The sequence below is a fragment of the Plasmodium gaboni genome, chromosome 8 (assembly GCF_001602025.1).
Source record: "Plasmodium gaboni strain SY75 chromosome 8, whole genome shotgun sequence".
Classification (NCBI taxonomy): Eukaryota; Apicomplexa; class Aconoidasida; order Haemosporida; family Plasmodiidae; genus Plasmodium; species Plasmodium gaboni.
This window is the reverse complement of record NC_031488.1, coordinates 671,337-691,502: the sequence shown is the minus strand read 5'-3', so window position 1 is coordinate 691,502 and position 20,166 is coordinate 671,337. Positions and strand designations below refer to the sequence as shown.

Sequence of the window (20,166 nt, the reverse complement as noted above, 5' to 3'; positions counted from 1 at the left end):
ACGCATATATATAATATTTATATGTATCTATGTATTTATAACAAAATTATGTATATATAATTACACAGATATATAATACATATTTATATATATATATATATATTTATTTATTTTAATATTAAATGAAATAACAAAATTCATAAATTTTATTTTATAATATATTATTTTTATATCCCATTATATTAAAAATAATAATTTTTTTTTCCTCCTTATAGTTGTTCTCATCTTTTTTTTTTTTTTTTTACATGAATGTCATATGTGGGATATTGCATAACGTGTGGAGTATATATTGCGTTATAAAAGAAAAAAAATAAAAAATAAAAAAAAAATACATATATATATATATATTTATATTTATATTTACATAATTAAAAAAGACAAAAAGTGAAAAAAAAAATATTTTTTTTTTATTATAGTTTATAACTACATGTTATGTTAAGTTACAAAAAAGGGGGAAACCAAATATTTCTTTTTTGTTTTTTTTTTAATTTCACGTTCAAAAGAATATATACACATATATATATATGTGTATTTATGTATGTATTTATTTATCTATGTTTGCTTATCCATTTATATTTATATAAATGTATATTACTTCGATAACATTGTGTGTATGTGAATATTAAAGTGCGGTTGTAGTTAACAATATATTTATATATATATATATTAATAGTTATATAATAATATACTGGTTGGTATGTATATCTTCTAATTATTTAATACGTTCTTTTCATAATTAAATGCACTAAAGAAAAACTAATATATAGAAATAATTAAAGTATTAAAAATATGTAACATATAATTTAACCTTATAAAAAAACAAAAAAAAAAAAAAAAAAAATCCGTGTGTTTATTATTTGTTTTTATTTATTTTATATATATATATGTATATTTTTTTTTTTTGTCAAAATATGCGATTTTGATAAGCTAATTTTCATAACCGTTTGTTATTTGAATATTTCTATTTTGATTTGTATGTGAATATGTAAAAATAATTTTTGTATATATTTAATATATACATATGTTGGTGTGAATTTTGTTATTTAAAGTTAAAAATATTTAATATATTAATATATTAATTGTGGTGTTATATATATATATATATATATATATTTTATATATATTTTTTATTTTTTTTATTTTTTTATTTTTATTTTTTTGTAATTTATTTTATATAATAATGTATGTAACTACAGGTGCTAATGATATTTTGCTAACCATAAACGACTTTGTAAATAAAGAGACGACATCTTATCAGTTGACTGATATTAGTAACAATACTTTAATAAGTGAGATTATTGAAAAAATAAAAGTACTAAAAAAATATACTTATAGTTCTACAGATTTAGTGTTATATTTTGCTAGAGTAGAATGTAAACTAAATGAGAAATTATCAACATATAATAAATCGAATAGAAAAACTATAAAGTTAGAATTATACTTATCAAAATTAATAACAATTAATGTTCGTACTTTACAATCATGTGGATCAGGAACAAGTCGATGTATTCCTTTCTGGTCTTTTTGTTTTAGACAAAATATTAAAATTAAAATTATTGACACATGTGAAGTTAGGGTTCTAAAACAAAGAATTTATAACCTCACGGATGAATCAATATCGTATGAATAAAAGGAAATATTAGCACATACATATATATAAATATATATATTATATATATATATATATATATATATATATATATATATTTATTTATTTACATATATATTTTTCATTTATAGAATTCCAGTTGAAAATATTGTCCTATTATATAAAGGAGCACCCCTAAATAATTTCTTAACTCTTAAAGAGTCCGAATTAGTAGATAATTGTCGTATAGATTATTTCGTACCTCTCTGTTATATTTACAAAGAAAAAAAAGAAGAAACTGATGAAGATGAAGAAAAAGTAGATGATAATAAAAAAACGGAGGAAGGAAAAGAAGACACACAACAAAATGGAAATGTAAATAATGAAAATGTAAATAATGAAAATGTAAATAATGAAAATATAAATAATGAAAATATAAATAATGAAAATGTAAATAATGAAAATATAAATAATGAAAATATAAATAATGATAATGTAAATAATGAAAATGTACAAAATAATAATGTACCAAATAATAATGTACAAAATAATAATGTACAAAATAATAATGTACCAAATAATAATGTAAAAAATAATAATGTACCAAATAATAATATTAAAAATAATAATGTACAAAATAATATTCCAATGGGAAAAGTCATGAATAAACGTGTAGTTAGTAGTAAAGCACAATCAAATAAATATCCACCACAAAATAGACAAACAAGAAATGTCAAATAAAATTTAATTACGATATTATTACTCATGTCCAAAAAATAAAAAAATTAAATATAATAAATAAGTATCTTAATCATAAATATTTATTTTTATAATTCCAAATTAACATGTGATGTTATTAATAAAAATAAATCCATATGAGCAAATGTTAAGTATAAATAAATATAATTTGGATATATTATTATAATATATATATTTATATATTTATATATTTCTGTTTTTTTTTTTTTTTTTTTTTGGGCAAATAGAACCATTCCTTTTACAATGTCATAATAATAACATTATATATATATATATATATATATATATATATATATATATGTGTGTGTTATATTTATTTTATTTTATTTTTTTTTCGAAGTGGAATATATATGTAAAGTTTATTTTGACTAAAAATGAAAGTTTTTATTATTTTTAAAAAAATAATGTATACTTCATATAAAGAGTATTATATTATATATTCTATATAGCCTTATATAATTTTTTTATTTTTTTTTTTTATTTTTTGAGTTTGTTATAATATTTTTAAAAAAATAAAATATTAATTTATTTATTAATTTATTTTATTAAGTTGTTTAATTATATTTATTTGAAAATATGACAACTTTATTTTATATAATAAATAAAAATTGAACACAAAAATAAAAAAAAATATATATATTATACATATAATTATTGAATTAAAAAAAGAAAAAAAGAAATATACATACATATATATATATATATATATATATATATATATAATATATGTATTATATAAAGCAAGTTTTAAATATATATTCATAAGATAGAAATTTTAAAAAATTAACCCCATTTAAAAACACCCTTAATAAGAATTGTCCATACAATATCTATTATTACTTCTATGCATATTAAATAAATAACTATCCACTCAAGTTTATAACCATGCTGAAATAAAAATAAAAATAAAAATATGTATATATGTATTCATATATATGTATTCATATATATGTATATATTAATTTATTTTCTTTATTTTTTCATATACTTGTATAGTTAATTCGTTCTGCAACATGTCATACAGATCCTTGATGATATCCAATCTATAGAAAAAAAAAAAAAAAAAATTATATCATGGAATATTCATCAAATAACAAATATATATATATATATATATATATATATATATATATATATATATATATATCCATTGCATTATAATACCTATGGTTTAATATTTCAACCCTCTTTGATATGTCTAAATATTTTCTAAAATATTCATACGTATCCGTAAAGTCATCATGATCCCAAAATATTTCTACAATAAATTAAAAAAAAAAAATAAATAAATAAAAAAGATATCATTAAAATATGCATTATATTATTTAATTTTAATTATATATTTATAATATATACTTCAAAATGAATAAAAAAAAAAAAAAATAAAAAGCATATTACCTGGTGTATCCAACATATCTGTGTTCATATTTATATAAAATCTGTTTACAAATAATTCTCCTATTTTTTTGCTGATATCATTTTTTTTAAGCTGAATTTTTCCTGTTCGTGCCAAGCACTCTTTTAAAAAAAAAAAAATAAAATAACAAAAAAAGAGAGAACAATAAATGAGAGAAATATAGGAAAAATTCAAATCCAATAATATATATATATATATATATTATTCATATTTTATAAAAATTACCTGGTATGCTTTTCGTTTTTTCTATAGTATCATCAACCACATTTTCAAAATAAGATAGTTTTACACTCTACGAAGAAATAAAAATATACACATATAAAACATTTATATTATAATAATATAAAATATATGCGTTATATTATTTGATTATATTACTTGGGCAAAAGCATAAGAATAACTCAACTTTTCAAATATATCCTTTGTGTATATATATATTACATCGTTTTTTATTTTGAACGATGATGTATCTGCTGCTTTAACACTTTTATTGTCACTCAATTCGCTTTGAACATGCATAATATAAAACATACTATCAAGCTCATTATTTTCTGTATGAGCTTCACTTAAATAATCTTTTAAATTCATAAACAATATCTAAAATAAAAATAAAATAATATATAAATAAATATATCCACATATGTTATTTATACATTTCTTACATTTTTATAATCACATATATATATATATATATTTATTTATTTATTTTCTCGTATTACCTCCTTTTCTTTTACATTGAAATCCCATAGAACAATGCATCCAAAACGAAACAAAAAAAAAATCTTCTTCTGTTCAAACGCTGAGCAGAATATTACTTCGCTATATACTTTTTTGATTCTATAAAAATGAAATATAAATAATTCAAAAATATGAAATCAATATAGGTGTATTCATACACACACACATATATATATATATATTATAGCCAATTTTAAATATATATTCTATATTTTCTTTATATAAATTTTTACTTTATAAGGTCACTATTTATGTTATGTGTTTTAAAATCTTTTATTAATGCTGAAAAACGCTGTAAAGAAAAACAAAATATTTTCAATCATTATTATATATGCACAAATTTATACTTTTAATGAAATCGAAAAATATTATATCAAAATATAATGTAAGAATAGTAACACACTTATATTATGAATATATATAATTTCATATTATTATAAGGGTCATATATATATATATATATTAATAATATAATACTTACGAAATCGGTCCCTAGACAACAAGCAATCACAATACCAGTCGGCTCAATATTTTTCTATATAAAAAATAAAACAAATAATATATATATATATATATTTTTATTTTTCGAAAGAAAAAAGCAAAAAAAAATTATTTCATTTGTTACCCTTTTTCTTAATATTTCCAGCTCATTTTGTTTATTATCTGGTAATTCAAACTTCTAAAAAAAAATAAATAAATAAAATAATAAAATAAAATAAAAATATATATATATATATATATATATATATATATAATAGTCCTTATTATTTTATAATAACCTCTTCAGGAGCATCTCCGAAGTTATCTGCTAAAATTATATGTTTATCTAATATATTCTACACAAAAAAAAAGAAAAAAAAAGAACATTATTTTCTATATTTTAATAGTGTGCACATAAATATATATATATATATATATATATATATATATATATGTTTATTTTTATTTTTTGTTTTCCTTTTATTTTTACTATGTTCTGTTTAAATCTTCTATTTTCCTTCCTAAAATATTTCGACGACAACGTATTTTCCTATAAATATAAGAAAAATTATTTTATATGTCTATACATCTAACAAATAAATAAATATTACAATGTATTTATATATATATATATAATATTTTCATTTATATTCTAAAATATTTTAAACATTTTTTTTTTCATTTTACATTTTCCGAAGATGAATTATTTTGCCCATTACAAATTTCTAACTTAACATTTTGTTCACCTTCTTCCTTTAAATGATCTTTAAAAAGCACATACATATTATTACATATATATATACATATATATATACATATATACATATATATATATATATATATATAATATGTGACTCTTCTTATTTAAATTTATATTTTATATATTCATCATCTTATAATATATTATATAAATATATATGCTTTTATATTATATCACATATACGTTTATATTATATATAATTTTTATTATTAAAAAAAAAAAAAAAATAATATAATAATAAAAATTCATTATTTGATCTACCCTCATATAGAACATTTTGATGTTATATTGATAAGTATATATGTATATATATTATATATATACCTATCACATAATTTTTTTTCATTTATTTTATTTTTCATTATTAGAATTCCTATCTAATTTATTATTTACATATATATAAATTATTATTATTATTTATTTTTTTTTTTTCCCAAATTGCACATTACAAAATTCTCCAATAATGACCTTAATTTTTTTTTTTTTTCCTCAAGTTTATTAAAACATTAAAAAGAGCATATTTATAAAATATGAAAATTAATTATTTCTTTTTTATAAAAAAAATAAAAATATGTAAATATAAAATTTTAATAATGTCTTAATATAGAAGGAAAAAAAAGAAAATAATTAAATAAAAATTGAAATAATACTACGTACATGTACTTATATATATATATATATATATATATTTATTTATTTACCTTTTAATTAATAATGTACATTTATATTATTACGACATTTTACTAAATTAAAATTTCATATTATATATATATATATATATGTTATGTTAATAAAAACATAGTATGTAAGTGAAAAAAATAAAATACTAATATTTATAAAATATATGATACCATAACCCTTTTCTTTTTATTTATATGTGAACTTTCTATTCGTGTTTCCATCAAACCTACATAATAAAAACATTCCAACATAATATATTTTCTTCTTTTTTGGTATTTTATGAAAACAATATCTGGATTGGCTTGCACAAGGTTCCGTTTTTACTTCTTCAAATCTATTATCAAAAGAAAAAGTAAAACCTAGAAAAATATTATCGTATTTATTAATATATACATCTGAACAAGCTCCTTGTATATCATTTTGTATAGTATCATTGTGAATATATGTTAATTGTAAAGAAGAAAGACTACGAAAAGATGAAGGTACACAAAATCCCCATAATAAATAATCAGAATTTCTTTTGATATTATTAATAGTACACTGATCATTTCCAATAGTACAGGGTTTTATTCTTAATTTTTCTAATTTTTCAAACTTTTCTAATTTCATTTTAAACCCGAAAGCTATTGTATTTCCTTCCGTGCAGGTAAGACTCATAGATGTTTTACCATCCTTAGATATTACATTATCATTATTTTGATAAAGCGTTTCAAATTTAATAAAATTATGCTTTACGCAGTATATCCATCCGAATGTTATAATATTTTTCTTCTTTGTTATATATGAGCAAGCAATATCATATTGCCCTTTATTAGTACATGGATATATTTTTATTTTGGATTCCTTACTTTTATTAGTTTTTAATTTCTCAGAACTATCGTAAACAAAAATAAGACCAGTGCTTTTAATATACCCAACAGGACAACTTAAAATCAAAGATCCTTTACCTGAACCAGTTATCTGTTTTCCTTCAGATAATACATCTGTTATATCTTGAGAAAGATAAAAATTCTCATTATCTATCCCATACAGATTATTATAAAATAATAAAGCCATATCGTATGATTCCTTTTTTTCTATAAGCATAAATGTATTCAATGAATACAAGTCAAGATGTATAGGAACCATATTAGAATAAATAGAATTTTTCCAAACTAAATATGTTAAATTTTTCCACTTTTCATCAAAATTATTTCCTCCTCTAATTTCTAAATTTATATTATCCCTATGTTGTTCTATTAACAGATCATTTTTTATATAACCATCATTTTTCTTCTTCCCATCTTTATTATTATTAATATTATTATTATTATTATTTTTATTTTCTTTTTGATCACCTACATTAATACTAAGATCTTGATATAACGATCCAGATTTAAATACATTCAAATATGGGATATTCCAAATAGAGTATTTATATTTATATATTTTTATTTCTTCAATTTTTCGTTTCGTAATTTCCATAGTATTAAATGACATACCTCCAAAATGGGCAGATAATACTACATGAGTTCCATACTTTTGAAAAAATTTGATCCAGCTTTTTATACCTTCTGAACAATTCAGATTATTACTCATATATAATACTTTGGTACATGTCTTCATTTGTTTTTTTGTTAAAATAGGTAATTTTTCAATATCTAATACGAAATCCTTATTTATATTTTTCCCGGATTCTTTTAAATCATACGTTGCATAATTTAATACACACATATTTTGAGCTAGTGCATATTTTTTCTTCTTAATTTCTAAGTCTGCAAAATAGCTTTTATATGGCATAGATGCTGAAAACGGTTTTATACGTTTATCCAAATCGTCAATATTTATCGTCTGCATTCCTAGATAACCTATGTCATTTATATCTTCTATAACATCTACATATTCTTCCTTTTTACAAATATAATTTGATATATGGTCAACTGATAATTGTGTGTCTATAATAACATCTTTAAATCCTGGATCATCAATAAGTTCATTATTAGGTAATGGGTAACCAAACAATATATCATAGCCTTTTCCCAAATATTTGCTGAATATTTCATTCGTTTCTTCAATTTTTATATCATGACAAATACAAAACGAACATATATTCATAAACATGTAACATACGATTAGTATGTTAAATAAATAATCTGAACATATCAACATATTCAAAAGATATTAAATCAATTTATAAGGATATATACGCATTGTATATGAAAAAAAAAAAAATGATGTTTCAATGGATATAATGGTATCAAAATGAAATAAAAATAATAAATATTAAAAAAAGAAAAAAAAAAAAAAGTAAATAATACAAAAGAAAACAAATGTGCAATAAAAATAAATATATTTTTATTGTAACGGTGATGGTAACAAATTAAATTTAAAGCACATAGTGTAAAATACTTCGTCAAAAAAAAAAAAAAAATGTATATATATATATATTCTATAATTCGTAAAATGAAATATATATCTCTACATTATTATACAAATATATATATATGTATATATATTTTTCCTTTTTTTATTTTTGATTTAGACATATATGCATAAATATATATAATATAAACCTTTTTATATATATATTTTTTTTGATTTGTTCTATATTTTTATGGTTTATACACATAACCTGATGTTATATGTATATGTAGCTAAAATTATATTACTAGCCATTAGAATGAAAAAAAAAAAAAAAAAATGAAAAAGAAGAGAAAATAATTATGACCTGTTCAGAAAAAAAAAAAAAATTATAAAAATCAATAGTTATATCCATATTCGAGTGTGAAAAATTTTCAATAGTTATATAAAGAAATCAAAATAATATATATAAAAAATAGATAAACTTAAAAAAATATTATTCTATATATAATGCTTATATATGTATTTATAATTATTATGAAAAATGTTAATATTAATAAGACAATGTAGATTTATTTTACATATGATAAATTAAAACTAAAAAAAAAAAAGAAATATATAATATATACAAAAATATATACATATATATATATATATATATATATATATATATATATATATATATACATATATATATAATATATATAATAATTTAATTAATATATGATCTGTCCTTACAACCCATAATATATTTATTCATATATTAAACAAATTTACAAAATAATTCTTTTTTTCCTGTATGTTTATCATATTTTCCCATGTATAATAGTCTACTAAATATACCTTATTAAAATATATTTTAAAATACTCTAATAGTGCTATAGCTTCTTTTGTAAAATGTTTCTTTTCAAATAATGTTTTTCCCATTTTAGAAGTTAATCCAAAATTAGCATCATCAATTGTATTATAATAATAATTTTTTGGTGCAAATAAGATGGCTATTTTATCTCCATTTCTTATATTTTTTATATATATATAATGAATATATAAAAAGAAAGATATTTTCTGACTTTTATTTATCAATTTAAAAATATAATCCTTTTGTTTTAAACTTATTAATATTTTATATATTTCATTAAGTATATATTGGTTGGATATCATTTCCTTTTTAATATGTTCACTTTTTAAATAATTATTATATCCATTTTGAAAATATGTTAAATTGAAAGTAGATATATAATAATTATTTCTACTTATATTTTTCAAATGTATAGGATTTATATTGGGAAAATATACTAATGGAAATAATTTCTCAAGTATATATATAGTATCACATTTTTCCTTTTCATTATTTTTATTATTAAAGTATTGTAAAAAGACATATATATTATTTTTTATATATTCCAAATTAAAGTTGTATATTACATTTGATGAATTTTTTTTTATTGAACGTTTATATATTAATTCATATATAAGTGTTAATATGATTATTGCGTAAATATTTTTATTTTTATTTTTATTAAATGCCATATGTATATCCTTTTTATCTACAATTTGTTCATTACAATTAATTTTATTATTAAAATATACTGTTCCATTTTTTTCTTCATAATGTGCTAAATGTATATCATCATTTATTTTTTCCATTTCCAAATAATTATTAATACTTTCATTTGTTTTTTCCAGTGATTCATTTTTTACAAAATTTGAATCGATAAAAGAAAAAAAACTTTCTATATAAAGATTTACAAATTTTCTAAAAAATGGATCATCATAATTATCATTAAGTAATAAAAAAAGACAACATGAATTGGTTATATATTCTATATCTTGAGAAAATATATTTTTAAAATTTTTTTCCATATAAAACATACATTCTATACATTTTATAGCCAAATCCACATATTGTATTCTCATAAAATGCATATGATATAATATTGTATATATATCTTTATAACTTATTTTTATATTGCGTGTGTCATTTATTGAAGAAAAGGTTTCAAAAGCTTTTTCATTTATATGTTTACTTTTTATATCATTATATATTAATGATTTAATATATTTACTAATTTTTATTTTTAACAAATATAAAATAGGATTAGATATTAAATTTTGTTGAGTAAATATTTTTAATAAAGAAATAAGATGAGATAATCCAAAAGATGAAGAAAATATACAAATTTGTTTATTTAAAAATATTTGTAAATATATTGAAAAAGGAATAAAATTATTGAAAAAATATACTAATTTTAAAAAATTATTAGACGTATATGTTGATATATTCCTTGGTAAATTAATTAATATTGTAGTTATAATATTATCATCTCTGTAATTAAAAAAAGATAATGTGTTTAAACAGTCCAATAATAAGCTTGTCTTATATTGACTAATATTTCTTTTTAATGTACTAGTTAATTTTTCTAATAAAAAAATATTAAAATAATTTATATTTTTTAAAGATTTGAAAATTGAACTAATTTCAAAAGGTTTAAAATGGTTACATGTAAAAATTATTATCTTAAACATGTTATTATATATTTGTATATTCTTATATCCATATTTAGATAGTACATATAAATGTTTATGTATTTCTCTCTTAAAATTTATAATATTATTACTATCATATATATTGTCACAAAAACTATTATCACCGTCTACATATGTTAACATATTCCTTTCTTTAACATTTAAATAATCATCATTTTTTATTAATTCTTCATATAATTTTATGTCTACGTTGTTATTATTTATGTTGTAGCTCCCTTTAATAGGAAAATTATTCTTATTCTTATTAATATTAATATTATTCTTTTCATTATTAAACATATAAAAAATGGATAACTCAAAGTTACAAGAATGTTCAGTATAATATTTAGAAATTGTATCAAATATATATTCATTATACAAATTATTGTTCGCTAAAAAATAAGCTATATCAAAATAATATTTACAATTTATTATTTTATTTTTATTCATATTTATATAATCCATAACACTTTCAATAAATTTATTTGTCATAACAAGTGGCACGTTTAAAATATCTAATAAAAATACAAATTCTTTCATATTCATATTATATATATAATTATCACAACATAGTTTATCTATTATATGTAATATTAAAAATGGATTTAAATAATTATGATATTTATATATATATAATATATATATTAATTCATTGTTTTTATATTTATGTATATCTTTAACAATATAAAACATTAACACTTTTAATATATAATATTTGCCTTTATTATTTTTTAATAAATAGCTATTAAGATATTTTAATATTATCAATTTATTTTTCATTACTACAACATTTTTTATATTCTTATATTTTATTAATTCTTCATAATGTAATTCTTCTATTTCTAAATTTAGTAAGGATAATGTGCTTTCCTTAATCTTATTTATAACTGTATCTCTTATAACTTTTTTTCGTACACATTTTTTTGATATATTAACCTTGTCGTTATTATTTCCATCTTTATATAAAATATTAATATTATTACAACTACTATTATTATCAATTGAATTCATAAAATTATTATCTATATCTTTTCCTTTCAGTTCATCACATATAAAATTCATATCTTTATTCATGACACCATTATTTTTACATTTTATATTACTTCCATTTTTAAAATGATAATATCTTTTTATATATATATGATAGGTGCAAATATTTTTGTGTGACCATTTGATTGTATTTATTTTATTTCCTAAATATTTTCTAATAAAAATTTTGCTTAATATCCCATAATTTGTTACCACTATATTCATTCTAATAAATCTCAGAAATATTACATAACTAATTTTTTCTTTTTATTTTATCTCTCTCTCTATATATATATGATATTATATAGATATATATTATATTTGTTACCATTAAAATAACATAATATTGATTATACCATTAATTTTTTATTTCTATCTCCACCAACCCCCATTTTGTTTCATCACTTTGTAAATATAGATATATATATATATATATATTTTTTTTTATTTCTTTTGAATATATATTAACTTATAATTCTTTAATAGTCACACGAACACATATATTTTTAAAAGTTCTACATTTTATATATGCATTTTAAATATTATTTCCTCATATATTTTAAGAAATAATATTACACAAGAAATATTATAAATACAAATTTTATTCAATAAACTAATTAATCGCTTAACATTATAACGTCAATTTTATGTGTTCATATTTGTGAAAAAAAAAAAAAAAAAACAACAGATAAATAAATTAAAATAAAACGTGCTCCTCATGCTATTTTGCTTATTTTATTTAAAATTTTTTTTTTTTTTTTTTTTTCAAATTACTATTATATAATTGTCACCTCATTACTAATAATATTATATATTTATTTAAATCTATACCTTTCTTCGCATATATATTAGTATGGTTATTTTAAACAAATACCAAAAAAATAAAGAAAAAAAAGAGAGTCTTTAAGTTTTTTAATAATAAGAGCATAAAACATAAAAAGTGTTATATATATAATAAAGTTATCATTAATTAAATAAAAAAAGCGCTAACATAATATATATATATATATATATATATATATATTTATTTATTTATTTAATGCATAATTGTTTATGGTTCAAATTTAATAAGATTACACGGAGGTTCTTTTTTTTTTTTTTTTTTTTTATCAAATAGAAGAACACACAATATACATAATAGGTATATGTACTTCACCTATATTTTTCTCCTTAACATGAATCATAATATCACATTTATTACTTCCTACGGGGCATATTAAATAATCATTTACACCCGAAGGAATATAATCAATTGCGAAACCTGCAATTATATATTTTCCTTCAGAACATTTTAAACTAAACACAAAATGATCATTTAAATGTTTTTTCTCACTATATGTTTTTGATTCTAATGTTTGTAATAATATATTTTTGTTCGTAGGTAAACAATTAATCCAAAAATATGTTTGTGAAGAACTAGCCAAATTATTTTTTTCACATTCTCTTTTATTACTTTCACAAGGTTCAATTTTTATATTGGTATTTATAGATTTTTGAAATGTTAATGAAAATCCAAAACCTATTTTCATATTATAAGGACATGATGCTTTTCCATTCCCTTGAAACGTATTTTTTGTTAATATTTGATGTATCTCACTTCTATTTTCTTTACTACATAAAATCCAACTAAATTCAAAATTTTTATCTGATTCAATATTTATACCACTAGAACACACCGAATTTAATGGACACATGTGTATAATATGATTATCCTCATATGATTTTTTTTTATTTGTAAGTATAAAACCACTTAATATTTTATCACCATTTTTACATTTAGGTGTTACATTGAAATTTATATTCTTGTCAATATATTGTTCCCAATTCCTTTTTATATCCATTATATATATATCCTTCTCACTTTTATTTAATACATATAAATAAGGATTATAATTAGAATAACTCAAATTGGAATAAAATTCAAGAGCCATATAATAGGCAGATTTTCCTTCTTCTGAATTTATAAATTCAGATAATGGTACTAAATTTAATTTCACTGGTTTGGCTAGTTCCCATTCAATGCTATCTTTCCAACTATTATAATAGCTACCTTTCCTTACATCAATTATATCATTTTTTATCTCATAAAAATTATAATTATATCTATAATTTTTATTCTGTTCATACAAATTCTTTTCGACATTATTAACATAATAATTTTTTTTTTTTTTTTTTTCCATATTTATATCATTAATGTTGTAGGGATTAATTTGTGCCCCTCCATCCATTATCAAATTTCTTTCCCTTATATAAATAATTTTTTCCCTTGATAAAGAAGAACCAAAATATAAGCTAGAATGAATAGTACTAAAAGGATTCAATCTTCTCTTATATATCCTTATTTTATATTCTCTTTTTTTCAAATTATTATTTTCAAAGTATAAATTATGTATTATCTTACCTCCATAATAAACTCCTGATATCACATGTGTTCCATACATATTAAAAAAAGATATCCATGGAGTTATAGTTTTTAAACAATTTTCACTATATTTATTCATATTATTCATCTTATAATATTCTAAACTACATTTATATGTATCATCTTTTATGTTCTGATAATTATCTCCTAATTCATTCAGTGTTGTTAAAAAGAACGTATCCAAATCATTTTTATGTATATCATTTATAGAAGAAAAATATTTTGAACACATTTTCTTCTCTATAATTATTGAATCACCTCTATTTATTCTTTGTACTAACATTTTATAATAATTAGAATCATTAAAAGGATGGATATCATCATTAATGGAAGAAACTGAATAGCTTTTCTCGTATTCTTTATTTATATCACATAAGTTATCTATCACATTTTTTTTCATATTATCCTTACATTTTATTTTAGAAGCTTTTTTAACCTTAAATTTAACATTATCATCTTTTATATTATTATTTGTATTTAGTTCATTCATCCTAAGAACATTTCGTCTGTATCCTAAATCTATCATATAAATTGGATCTCCCCAAGGGTTACCCTTAATAATATCATACGACATTCCCAGGTATTTTAAAAAGTATTCCCTTTCTTTATATTCAACATTGGAAGTGTATAATTTAGGGTTGAATATATCATTTTTTGAAACACAGCACACTCTACAAAATAATGCAAAAGCATAACCAAAAAAAAAGTAACTTTTTTTTATTTTCATATTTTAAAGAAATATTTATTTAAAACATGAGAAATGAAAAAAAAAAAGAAAAGAAAAGAAAAAAGAAATAAATGTATTTATAGTGGACCTACAAATATATATAAGATCCCATATTAACAGTCACTAATATTATTAATATTATTAATATTATTTATATTATTTATATTAATTTCTATTGAGTATATTTTATGGTTTGTACAACAAATAAGTATTTTTTTTTTTTTTTTTTTTATGTATATATAAAACAATAATAAGTTCAAAAAGAAAAAAAAAATATACATATATATATATATATTATAGACACACAAATATATTAAAGGTATGTAAAGATGTATCTATATTGGGGGAAAAAATATATGGTAAAGATTAAAATAAAACAACATAAAATATACATATATTATTGTAAGTATATATATATATATATTTATTTATTTATTTATTTATTTTCTTTTTGTATATGTCAAAAATTATTTTCTTTTGACCCATATAAATTACTTATGAATATATTTTTAATAAAAAGGTTTTCTTAAACAAGACTTACGAAAAAAATGAAAGAAAGATAATATAATATATATATATATATATATATATAACAAATCACCATTTTGTAAAACAGCCAAATATATATAAATGTGCTATATTGGACAATTTTAATTATTATATTTATTCCGTGGTCATAATATTATGAAACGTTCAGGTAAAAAAAAATTAAAAAAAAAAAAAATAGAAAAGCAACAGCTATTTTGCATTTCCTTGAGATAAAATAAATCTTCAACATAATAATACATAAAAAATAATATAAAATAAAATAATAAAATAAAGCAATATTATATTTCCATAATTCTGATTCTATGATGTGTATATTTTACCATTTTCATTAAGGATATTACTTTTTATCGGTAACAGAGTATATGACTGTAAAAGAAAATTTATATATATATATATATATATATATTTAATTATTATTATATATTTAAGCATATCCTACATGTACACATAATTTAATATACATATATATTTTTTTACCTTTATCCTGATCTGTAATTTTAAAAATTTTGTAACTAACACGTGGACCAATTTCCAACATTTGAGAGATTGTATCAGTGTTGAAATGTTTACCATCCAATTTAGTTGATAAATAGTTAAATACATCATTATATCCACTCATGTCTTCATTATATGCCTCCTTTAGTATTTTTTTAAATGATAATTTTTTTAAGTTGGTTGCATATTGACGAAAATATATAGTTTGATCCGTATCATTGTAACAATATAATAATACTCTTCTAGGTTTGTTCATAAAATCTTCATTCAAATTAACACTTGGATAAAGATTTTTAAGAATATTTTGTGTAATAATAAGATAATTTGACATTTCTGTATTTGAAGTGTTATTAAAATTTTTTAAAATGAGTAATGGTTTTAATTTATTAAAATTACAATAAACATTTTTTAAATATAAAGATTTGATTAAAGTAGACGTGGTATAATTTTGAATAGAAAACGTTAAAGATAATTTTGTATAATTACTAGTAATACTATATAACAATTTATTATTTTGTATATACATACAAACTGTGTATTTATAACTTAATTCTTTTAATTTTTTATTTAATTCGTGTAAATTTTTTAATTTTCTTATATAGAAAACTGCACAATATGGATTAAACAAATCTACTAAATCTCTGCTTAATGCTTTAATTTCTGAATTCATTCCTTTTTTTTTAATAACCATTATATTAGTTTTCTTAATTAAACTTTCTTCATTTTCATTAATATTATTTTTCCTATTATTATTTTTTTTTTTATTTTTTTTATTTCTTATTCCTGTTTCTTTGCTATTTGATGCCCCTTTTTTAAATTTCCCTTTTATTTTTGTTACCATTTTTTTTGATATTTTAACAAAAAATTTATATATATGTATAATACATTAATAATATAAAGTTATGTGTTGAAATTTTTAGCAATTTCTTTTTAAAAGAAAAACATATTACAAATATTTTAATAGTAATGTTGATTAAATGGTTATATAATTTAATACAAATATATATAAATATGTATATATTTTATATAGTAATGAATAACATCATAAAAAGCCAAAACCTATATTGGAGTATTTGAAAAAGGTTTACAATGAAATATATTATTATAAAATAAGAAACATTATATATATTATATATATATATATATAATGTTTCTTATTTTTCTTATTTTTCTTATTTACCTTATATAAGTAACATTTTTTCAATATATAAGGAATCCAAAATATATTATATTTATTTATATGATATATAATATATATTAAACATTGTTTTATTTTTTTATTATGCAGGAGAATGAAACAATGTTATTATATATCTATATATATATATGTATGGTATTTAATATTTCAACTATTATAATAAAATATAAAGAAAAAAAAAAGGCGAAGAGGATTTTTTTTATTTTTTATTTTTTATTTTTAATTTGTTTGATTATACTTTAAAATGTAATTATATTTACCACCTACAATTAAAAATTATATTATTTTTATAAAGCATTTTAATATTTGGTAATATATTTAATATAACTACAATATAATATAATCTATATAATACTTTTGTATATATATACATATATATATATATGTATATTATATTTAATATATATAAATAAAATATAAATATATATAATAATAATATATATATATATTATAATTTTATATATGTGACTATTCCATTTTTTTTTTTTTTTTTTTACAAATTTGAAGAGATCTTCAAAAAGATATAATAAAAGTATAATAATAGATTCTCATATTTTTATATTTTTTTTTCCATTTAAAATAAAAATATTTTTCTTTAATATATTATATATATTATATTTTGTTTATGTTTATATATGAATATATATTATTTATTATTTTTTCTTTTTATTATAAAAGAACAAAAAACAAAAGAGAATCTGTGATTCATTATTCGTAAAAACAATATCATTTAAAACAGAATAAAAACTAAGAACAATATTTAAAGTGAAATATAAAAATAAATAAATTTTGTGAAATTAAAAAGGAAAAGCTAAATAAATATATGTCAGACATTTTTTGTTATATAATAAACTGAAAGTTATTGTACCTTATTAATTTTTCTATAAATTGTTAAGAAGGATAATAATTATAAAGAATTTAAAATATACATATATGTATATATATATATGCATAGGTATATGTTTGCCTTTATATATATATATATATATTTTTTCCTTGTTATATTTATAAATATATATATTTAAAATTTCTTCATTGCAATAATATAAAATCACCATATGATTTCTTGTATTAACCATATAAGGAATGCTTATAGAAATTGTACCATTATATAGTAATAACTTTTATAGTACTCTGTTGATAATAAAAGATTTTAATGTAGCAAAAGAAAATGAAGGAATAACATTAAAGAGTAATTTAAATGTTAAGGATGAAGACCAATCATCAGATAAAAATGTTTTAATACCAAGTGAAGAAAATATAAATGTAGAAAAAGATAATTGTAAAGAATTATATAAATATGATTATGTTAATAATAAGAGAGATTTTTATAATGACAGAAAGGATAATAATATTTACATTTTGATAAATTGTGGATGGGATGATAAATTTTGTCTTGAAGATATAAAAAATGTTATAAGGTAAAAAAGGAAGATAAAAAAAGAGAATAATATGTTAACATATTTATGTGTACAAAAATGTATATATTTTATATATAATCATATGGTGACATTTTAATATGTATATATATATATATATATATATATATATATATATTTTTTTTGGTAGGGTATGTGAAGTTATAGATTTGATAATAATAACGAATCATAATTTAAACTGCATTGGTTGCTTACCTGTAGTGTTTATGGAATTATTAAAAAGAAACAAAAAGGTACCTATCATATGTCATGAATATATTAAATCATATAGTAAATATATTTTATTAAGTTATTTGAAATGTAATTATAATTGCGAATATTTTAAAAATTTCAAGGAAAATGAATATATAGAAATAATTAATAATTTATATGAAAATATTATAATATTAGAATATATGGAACATTATGTTTTTAAAAAAGTAATATGTCAGAAAACATATATTGAATATATCTTACCATTATATTTGATAAATAATGGAGATAATATAGGTTCTTCAGCTGTTATTTTAAAATTATTTAATAATAAAATTTTATATTCTATAAATTGTAATTTAGAAGATTATTCTTTTATAGAAAAATCACATGTTATAAAAGAATCAAATGTTTTTACGTATATTAGTAACTTCCATTATTCAAATAAAAATTGTACTAAGATGATGGATATGAAAAATATTTTGAATACTGTAAATAAAACTATAAACAAAATGGGATGTGTGCTCCTACCTGTTGATATAGATAGTAAACATATAAAAATAGCATATCATATTATTATTTTATATAAAATAATGACTACATATTATATATTTATATTATAATATTATATTATTTTTTTCTGTTTTGTAGGCATATTTATTGATCTTTTGTTTCACATTAATGCCTTATTAGAAGTGTGTTCACACAGATATATGCTCTTATTTTTATGTCCATATGGGTAAGGGAAAAAAAAAAAAAAAAAAAAAAAAAACATAAATAATATAAAATAAAAAAATAAAAATATATAAATATTTATTTTTTTTTT

General features: G+C 18.1%; 7 protein-coding genes across 7 annotated transcripts in view; 2 read left to right on the top strand and 5 right to left on the bottom strand.

Moving 5' to 3' along the window:
* Positions 1-1,180: 1,180 nt before the first annotated feature.
* PGSY75_0819600 (hypothetical protein) lies at positions 1,181-2,329 on the top strand (the record flags this gene model as incomplete). The annotated part of the gene is made up of 2 exons (XM_018785321.1): positions 1,181-1,620; positions 1,741-2,329. 2 exons carry the CDS (start codon positions 1,181-1,183, stop codon positions 2,327-2,329), a joined length of 1,029 nt encoding a protein of 342 aa, XP_018642288.1.
* An 801-nt stretch (positions 2,330-3,130) lies between these two features.
* On the bottom strand, positions 3,131-5,765 carry PGSY75_0819500 (conserved protein, unknown function; the record flags this gene model as incomplete). The annotated part of the gene is made up of 13 exons (XM_018785320.1): positions 3,131-3,235; positions 3,336-3,390; positions 3,512-3,605; positions 3,746-3,865; positions 3,990-4,056; positions 4,143-4,361; positions 4,484-4,601; positions 4,736-4,794; positions 4,984-5,037; positions 5,128-5,181; positions 5,282-5,338; positions 5,473-5,532; positions 5,670-5,765. The coding sequence occupies 13 exons, from the start codon at positions 5,763-5,765 to the stop codon at positions 3,131-3,133; spliced, it is 1,158 nt and encodes a 385-aa protein (XP_018642287.1).
* Positions 5,766-6,609: 844 nt separating this feature from the next.
* On the bottom strand, positions 6,610-8,571 carry PGSY75_0819400 (perforin-like protein 4; the record flags this gene model as incomplete). Its single annotated transcript, XM_018785319.1, has 1 exon — positions 6,610-8,571. One exon carries the CDS (start codon positions 8,569-8,571, stop codon positions 6,610-6,612), a length of 1,962 nt encoding a protein of 653 aa, XP_018642286.1.
* A 948-nt stretch (positions 8,572-9,519) lies between these two features.
* On the bottom strand, positions 9,520-12,543 carry PGSY75_0819300 (hypothetical protein; the record flags this gene model as incomplete). The annotated part of the gene is made up of 1 exon (XM_018785318.1): positions 9,520-12,543. The coding sequence occupies one exon, from the start codon at positions 12,541-12,543 to the stop codon at positions 9,520-9,522; it is 3,024 nt and encodes a 1,007-aa protein (XP_018642285.1).
* An 884-nt stretch (positions 12,544-13,427) lies between these two features.
* On the bottom strand, positions 13,428-15,467 carry PGSY75_0819200 (perforin-like protein 5; the record flags this gene model as incomplete). Its single annotated transcript, XM_018785317.1, has 1 exon — positions 13,428-15,467. The coding sequence occupies one exon, from the start codon at positions 15,465-15,467 to the stop codon at positions 13,428-13,430; it is 2,040 nt and encodes a 679-aa protein (XP_018642284.1).
* An 886-nt stretch (positions 15,468-16,353) lies between these two features.
* PGSY75_0819100 (putative BRIX domain) lies at positions 16,354-17,352 on the bottom strand (the record flags this gene model as incomplete). Its single annotated transcript, XM_018785316.1, has 2 exons — positions 16,354-16,382; positions 16,494-17,352. 2 exons carry the CDS (start codon positions 17,350-17,352, stop codon positions 16,354-16,356), a joined length of 888 nt encoding a protein of 295 aa, XP_018642283.1.
* A 1,443-nt stretch (positions 17,353-18,795) lies between these two features.
* The window catches only part of PGSY75_0819000 (hypothetical protein), a gene marked incomplete at both ends in the record, with an annotated part of 4,775 nt that continues 3,404 nt past the window's right edge, over positions 18,796-20,166 (top strand). The window contains 3 exons of the mRNA XM_018785315.1: positions 18,796-19,130; positions 19,279-19,886; positions 19,992-20,079. Of these exons, the coding sequence (XP_018642282.1) occupies positions 18,796-19,130; positions 19,279-19,886; positions 19,992-20,079 (1,031 nt within the window). The remainder of the gene's footprint in view (positions 19,131-19,278; positions 19,887-19,991; positions 20,080-20,166) is intronic.